The sequence below is a fragment of the Bison bison genome, unplaced genomic scaffold, assembly GCF_000754665.1.
Source record: "Bison bison bison isolate TAMUID 2011002044 unplaced genomic scaffold, Bison_UMD1.0 scf7180017864360, whole genome shotgun sequence".
NCBI lineage: Eukaryota > Metazoa > Chordata > Mammalia > Artiodactyla > Bovidae > Bison > Bison bison.
Window position 1 is genome coordinate 403,931 of NW_011494932.1, and position 7,545 is coordinate 411,475.

A 7,545-nucleotide genomic window follows, 5' to 3' on the forward strand; every position below is an offset into this window, starting at 1 on the left:
GGTGGAAACGGTGCTCCGCGCGGAAGCTCAGGTCGGAACTGAGCAGGCGGAGTCCAGGGCAGCGGGTGCCCTGCAGAATTCTGAACGGATGGGGAAGCAAAGGGTCAGCGTGCAAAGCAGGCTTTCAGGGCCGGGGGAGACCTTGCTCAGTGTCGAGGAGCTTTCTGGTTCCCGTCTTCCCCTGGAGTGTTGGCCAGGGTGTCACGTGGCACGTCTCTCTGCCCTTCCTAGTTCTGCAGATTGGTCCTTGGATTTAGAGGCTTGATCACAGTCAGGTTTGATCATTTGGGCAAGGCGGCTACTTCCAGGGTGGCGTTGTGGCGACTCCAGTGCCTTTGTTGTGAATTTGTCAACATGGATAATGGTTGCTGGGAAACGTTAATTCATTTTGTTGTTGTTATTTAGTTGCTAAGTTGTGCCCAACTCTTTCACCACCCCGTGGACTGAGCCCACCAGGATCCTCTATCGATGGGATTATCAAGGCAGGGATACTGGAGTGGGGTGCCATTTCCTTCTCCAGGGGATCTTCTCCACCCAGGGATCGCACCTTCGTCTCCTGCATTGGCTGGCAGATTCTTTACCACTGAGCAATCTGGGAAGCCCTATTAATTCATTTAGGCATTCTAAATGTGATACTAAGCACATTTCTTAATATTATCAACAGATACACATTGCATATTGTCTGCCAAGTGAAACTGCAAATTATTGTTTTTGTTGTTGTTGTTAGAAAAATATCAGTTGATGTTTTACTCTATGCCAAGCACTGTTCTAGGTCCTAAGGACAGAATGGTAAATGAAGGTCTGGGTTTATGAAGTTTGAAGTAAAACAGAAGTCAGGGTTTTGTGAGATTGGTGACTTTTGTGGCAGAGCTGCTCACACTGCAGGCAGAACCAGTGAGGACTGTTGGGGAGGATGGTGAGTGGCTGGGATATGATGGCGGGCAGACAGCGGTAGGATGCCCAGAGGCACCCCGGAATGCAGGTGGTGCCCAGGGACTGAATGGTGCTTGGAAACGGCAGTGAAGCACTGAAGTAATTTTCGGAAATGATCCATTACCCTGCCAGAAAAAAACACATGCAAAGTGCAGAGGATTTCATCATGTTATTCTACAATTAAAAAAAAAAATCACGTGAAAGCAACACACTGACAAACCTATTAGAATGGCCCAAAGCCAGAACACTGACCACACCCAGTGCTGGCAGGAAGTGGAGCTCAGTCATTCAGGAATTCTTATTCACTGCTGGTTTCCATGCAAAATGGTGCAGCCACTTTGGAAGACGGTCAGTCCTTAAACAACTAAACCTACTCTTGCCATTCAGTCCAACAGTCTTGCTTGTTGATGTTTGTCCAAAGGAACTGAAAGCTTATATCCATGTGAAAACCTACACACGGTTGTTTATAGCAGCTTTATTCCTAAGTTCCCAAACTTAGAATAAACTAAGATGTCCTTTAGTAGGTGAATGGCACTGTGGTACATCCTGATGACAAAATATTGTTTAGTACTAAAAAGACATGAGCTATCCAACCATGCAAAGACACAGGGGAAACTTCAATCGATATTACTAAGTGGAAGAAAAAGTGAAAGTGTTAGTCACTCAGTTGTCCTGACTCTTTGCTGCCCCACGGACTGCAGCCCGCCAGGCTCCTCTGTCGATGGGATTCTCCAGGAAAGAATACTGGGGTGGGGTTCCATTTCCTTCTCCACGGGATCTTCCCAACCCTGGGATGGAACCCAGGTCTCTTGCATTGCGGGCAGATTCTTTACCATTTGAGCCATGACGAAAGCCCTGGGAAAAGACTACATATGTAGGATTCCAACTGTATGACACTCTAGAAAAGGTAAAACTATGAGGCAATAAAAAGCTCAGTGGTTTGCAGGACTGAGGGGTTATTAGAAGCACATGGAGGGTTTTAGAACAGGGAAACTACATGGCATGGTGATGATGGATGCATGTCCTTACACATTTGTCCAAACCATAGAATGTGCAACACCAAGAGTTAACTCTAAGGTAAATGATGGATTTTGTATGATTATCATGTGTCATTGTGGGTTCAGCCTTGATAAAAGATGTTATCATTCTGTGTGTGATGTTGATAATGAGGGAGGCTGTGTGTGTGTACACACACACACACACACACACACACACAAAGGCAGGGAAGTATCTTCCTCTCAATTTTGTTGTCAACCATAAACTGTTCTAAAAACTAGTCTTTCAAACAAAAGACAACACAGACTATTCTATGTGTGCACTACAAATCCATATGTAACTAAAATATATATAAAATTAACTGGTTTTTATTTTTTTTTGTTTCTATTTTTAATCATCCTCTTGCTTCCCTTTTAATGATGTCATTTTGATCCTTCCTTTAAGTAGATTCCCTTTCCAGTTCCAAGCACATCCAGATGCCGGGTCGTCTCGGGCTTGTGGGGTCTCTCTGGTTGTTGCTTTCAGGGTCGTCGTTCCATGTCGCTTTACATGTGCTGAGCAGGGGGACCAGGAGGCCTGAGCCCAGCAAGCCTTTGCGCAGGGCAGGCTCTGCAGCCCTCCTCGGGGTCTGGATTCTCACGGGACACCAGTCAGCTGTTTGGTTCATCGGCAGAGGTTAATGGGGGCGCGTCTGTGCTGCAGTCACCTGCCTCTGCCATGGGGGCCTTGACCTTCAGTCCAGTTAGTGTCTAGTGACAGGTGGGTCGGGTCCTTACCCAGGGCCTGCGCTGTGAAAACCTCCCTGTGCCTTCTCCCTGAAGGGTCTGTCCGCCCGAGACCCCGAGCGAGACCCACAGAGGAAAACAAAGCAAACAAACAGGGGCTCTGGCCCTGACGACAGACAGCAAACCCGCGGGGAGAGCAAGCGGGCCTCTTCCTTCCCAGGGTCCAGCACGGCTCGCAGAAAGTTTTTGTTGCTCTTTTTTGTTAAAATTATGTCTCTGTTCTTTCACTTCTCCCAACACAGGGCCCCTCGCTGGTGTAGCCTTTCATTTATACTGCCCCACGTTTCCTTCTCTTTTCTCATACCTTCCTCTCCCTGTCTGAATCTCAGTTCTCCTTTGTTTCCTTTAAGCTTTTATTTTCTTCTCGTGCATGGTCTCCCTTTCCTTTTTTTCCCCTGGTGTTGGGTCGTCTTGCTTGGACAGGAAGTGTTTTCTGTCTGGAGTGTTAGCTCTGTGAATTGTTGTATGGCTGCAGATCGTAAACTGCAGGGCTGTGGTTTCTCTTTCCAACAGCATTTTGTCACATGGATCCACTTGCTGAGGAGGAAGCTAGTTTTTGGGGGACGTGAGACTTGCATAGACAGAGTATTGTAGTTTAACACAGATGGCGTGTCTTATTGTATTTTATAATAAATTGTTTTTTCAAGAGCGATTTCCCTTCTCCTCTTCTGTCCTCTCGTCTCTATGCCTTTTTTCTTTATTGGAAGTATATTTTGCATGTAATATTATATTAGTTTCAAGTGTACGACATAGTGGTTTAACGTTTATGTACATTACGAACTGATCACCAGGATAAGTCTTGTTCATCTGTCACCATACAAAGTTAGTACAATATTATTGATATTATTTGGCTGCCCTGAGTGGCTTGCGGGATCTTCGTTCACAACCAGGGATCAAACCTAGGCCCATAGCACTGAAACTGCTGAGTCCAGTCCTAGCTCCTGGACTACCAGGGAATTTCCAATACAATATTATTATATATAGTCCCCATGCTGTACATTACATACCTTGTTTGTTTATTTTATAACTGGAATTTTGTACCTCTTAATCCCCTTCGCCTGTTTCGCCCATCCCCCCATCTTTTCCCCACTAGCAACTGCCAGTTTGTTCTCTGTATCTATAAGTTTGCTTCTGGTTTGTTAGTTTGTTTGTTTTTCATATGGTATTTATCTTTCTCTATCTGACTTATTTAACTTAGCATGATACCTTCTAGGTCTATCCATGATGTTGCAAAGAGCAAGATGTCATTATTCTTTTTATGGCTGAGTATATTCCATTGTGTGTATATACCTCATCTTTTTTATCCATTCATCTGTTGATGGACACTTAAGTTGCTTCCATAATCTTGGCTGTTGTAAATAATGCTGCAGTGTGAATTTAGGGGTGCATGTATCTTTTCAAATAAGCGCTTTCATTTTCTTTGGATAAATATCCAAAAGTGAGATTGCTGAATCATGTTGTAGTTACATTTTTAATCTTTTGAGGAACCTCCGTACTATTTCCACAGGTCGTACCAATTTATTATGTTCCCACCAGCGGTGCACACGGACTTCCGTCTGTCTTCATCCTCACCAATACTGATTATTTCTTGTCTGTTTTATAATAGCCATTCTGGCAAGTGTAAGGAGCTATGTCATTGTGGTTTTGATTTGCATTTCCCTGATGGTTGGTGAGGGAGAAGGCAATGGCACCCCACTCCAGTACTCTTGCCTGGAAAATCCCATGGACAGAGGAGCCTGGTAAGCTGCAGTCCATGGGGTCACTAAGAGTTGGACACGACTGAGCGACTTCACTTTCATTTTTTACTTGCGTGCATTGGAGGAGGAAATGGCCACCCACTCCAGTGTTCTTTCCTAGGGAATCCCAGGGACGGCAGGGCGTGGTGGGCTGCCGTGTATGGGGTCTCACAGAGTCGGACATGACTGAAGCGACTTAGCAGCAGCAGCAGCAGCAGATGGTTGGTGATGTTGAGCATCTTTTCATGTGTCTGTTGGCCATGTGTATGTCTTCTTTAGAAATATATCTGTATTTATGTCTTTATGTATCACGTTCTTAATTACTGTAGCTTTATAGAATAGTTTGAAATCATGAAGTGTGATGCCTCCAGCTTTGTTCTTTTCCAAGATTTTTTTGGCTCTGTGGTTCCATATAAATTTTAGAATTATTTGTTCCCTTTATTCTCTTAAAATTATCAGGGACTCCAAAGAGTCTTTTGTTAATATTGCTTATAACTATCAATATTTACTATATTAGATATTAAAATGGCATAAAACTGAAAAGACCAGAACTTACAAATTGTTGTTGTTGTTCAGTCACTTAGTTGTGTCTAACTCTTTGAGACCGCATGGACTGCAACATGCCAGGATTCCCTGTCCTTCACTATCTCCTGGCGTCTGCTCAAACTCATGTCCACTGAGTCAGTGATACTATCCAACCATCTCATCCGTTGTTGCCCCCTTGTTTTCCTGCCTTCAGTGTTTCCAGGCATCAGGGTTTTTCCCAATGAGTTAGTTCTTTGCATCAGGTGGGCAAAGTTTTGGAGCTTTAGCTTCAGTATCAATCCTTCCAATGAATATTCAGGGTTGATTTCCTTTAGGATTGATAAGCTTGATTTCCCTGCAGTCCAAGGGAGTCTCAAGAATCTTATATAGCACCACAAATTGGAAGCATCAATTCTTCAGTGCTCAGCCTTCTTTATGGTCCAACTCTCACATCCTTACATGACTACTGGAAAAGTCATAGCTTTGACTAGATGATCTTTGTCAGCAAAGTGATGTCTCTGCTTTTTAATACATTGTCTATGTTTGTCATAGCTTTCCTTAGAATAAGCAAGTGTCTTTTAATTTCATGGTTGCAGTCACCATCTGCAGTAATTTTGGAGCCCAAGAAAATAAAATCTGTCCATGCTTCCACATCTCCCCCTTCTATTTGCCATGAAGTGATGGGACCAGATATCATGATCTTAGTTTTTTGAATGTTGAGTTTTAAGCCAGCTTTTTCACTCTCCTCTTTCACCCTCATCAAGAGGCTCTATGATATACTTTTCAATAACTTCTATGCAGAGTACATCATGTGAAATGCCATATTGATAATTCTCCTGGCAATCTTGATTCCAGCTTGTGAATCATCCAGCTTGGTATTTCACATGATCTACTCTGCATATAAGTTAAATTAGCAGGGTGACAGTATACAGCCTTGACATACTCCTTTCCCAATGTTGAACCAGTCTGTTGTTCCATGTCTGGTTTATAAGTACATATCCCATTATCCATCAGAGCCTCTGAAAACATCAGTATATTCCTATATGATGATGAATTTCTAAGAATATATATATATATATTCTTATATAATAAGATTTAAGAAGGTAAGTTAAATCTTAATATAACTGTGAAAATAAGTTTGTTATTGCAGGTCTCAGACCGGGAACTCCCTAGGGTCCTCAGACCACATTATAAGAACTACTGACTTAGATAGTTGGTAATGATTTCCTGAGCACTGTGTGCTGGGTTTGCCAGCTATGGTGATAGGGAGGTGGGAAAGTATTAGAGAGCTTTCTTGGTTTCCAGGAATTCATATCACATGTGGGTTCCTGCTCTATCTATGCATAAGACAACCTGTATATCTGAAAGATGAGTTTATGTATATATTCTGTGACAATGATTTGCTCTTTCTTTTATGGCCATTAAAGTCTCAATCAGTAAGGTTACAATCTGTATATTTGATACTCAAACACTTGAGTCACCAGCCTAGCATCACCACAGAACAGTCTTGTGAAATTGAGCCTTTTGATATGATCACTACCAAGAAAAACTCCAGGGGGTTCAGTTATGTTCCTATTATATGGTTAACCAAGGAAATCTTAAAGGAATATGTGTGAACAACCACATCCTCTTTTCTATTTATGTTCCAGCCTCTTTCAAAAATCCTTTTCTTATAAAAAATGTGGTGTAAAGGTATCATTTACACTCAGTGAGACTATGTTAAATAACATCATTAATCATCATTTTCATAGAGCTTTCTGGATTTCTCCACCCTTATATCCAAGAACTCGAGGACCAAAATGTAATCACTTGCTTGTTCTTTTCAGACAGTTTTGAGGATGCTGGGCCACCAAATAGCCAGATGGTCTCAGAACCTGGAAAAAACATCACGCTCACCTGTGAGCCTCGAGAGAACCATCTGTTAGAAGAAGTGTCATGGGAAAAGATCCAGCCCCAGCAGATTGACCTCTTAATAAGCTGCAACTTGTCCCAAGGAAGAAATTACACGTCCAAGTACCCAAGACAGATACTGAGCAACTGCAACAAGGGCATGAAAAAGGCCTTTGTCACCATGCCTAATGTTATAGGCTCTGACTCAGGACTCTACCGCTGTGGCTTCAAAGCCAGCACTGGGGAAAAAGAAACCTTCGTGATGAGATTGACCGTAACCAATGGTGAGTGGGTGGCACCTGTCTCCACGTGTCAAAAATGGGAAAAGCTCGCTGCTGTGGGTTGATTTCTTTTGTCTTTCTCATGACTTTCTTATACAAAATACCTGTAATGATTGAATTTGGTAAGTTGTCAGTTACTGAATGTTATTCTTTATCTTGCTGATCCGTCAATCACAGATTTTTTTTGGATCTGTCATATTCCAAAAACTTTTAAAAAATTCAGTGCATCTGAAAAATATGTGGCATTAACACCCAATATGTTTTGACTATATAATTTCTTTTTTAAAAAGTGTCTTTAAAATTTTTTTTTATTAATTTAATCAATTTATTTCTGGCTGTGCTGGGTCTTTGTTGCTGCACAGGCCTTTCTTGAGTGGCAGCGAGCGGTTCTTGTTTTGG

At 42.4% G+C, this 7,545-nt stretch overlaps 1 protein-coding gene across 1 annotated transcript in view; it reads left to right on the forward strand.

The window, feature by feature from the left end:
- Positions 1 to 7,545, forward strand: part of CD226 (CD226 molecule) — an 89,083-nt gene that overhangs the window by 53,426 nt on the left and 28,112 nt on the right. The window contains exon 4 of the mRNA XM_010855212.1: positions 6,802 to 7,149. Coding sequence (XP_010853514.1) covers positions 6,802 to 7,149 — 348 coding nt within the window. The remainder of the gene's footprint in view (positions 1 to 6,801; positions 7,150 to 7,545) is intronic.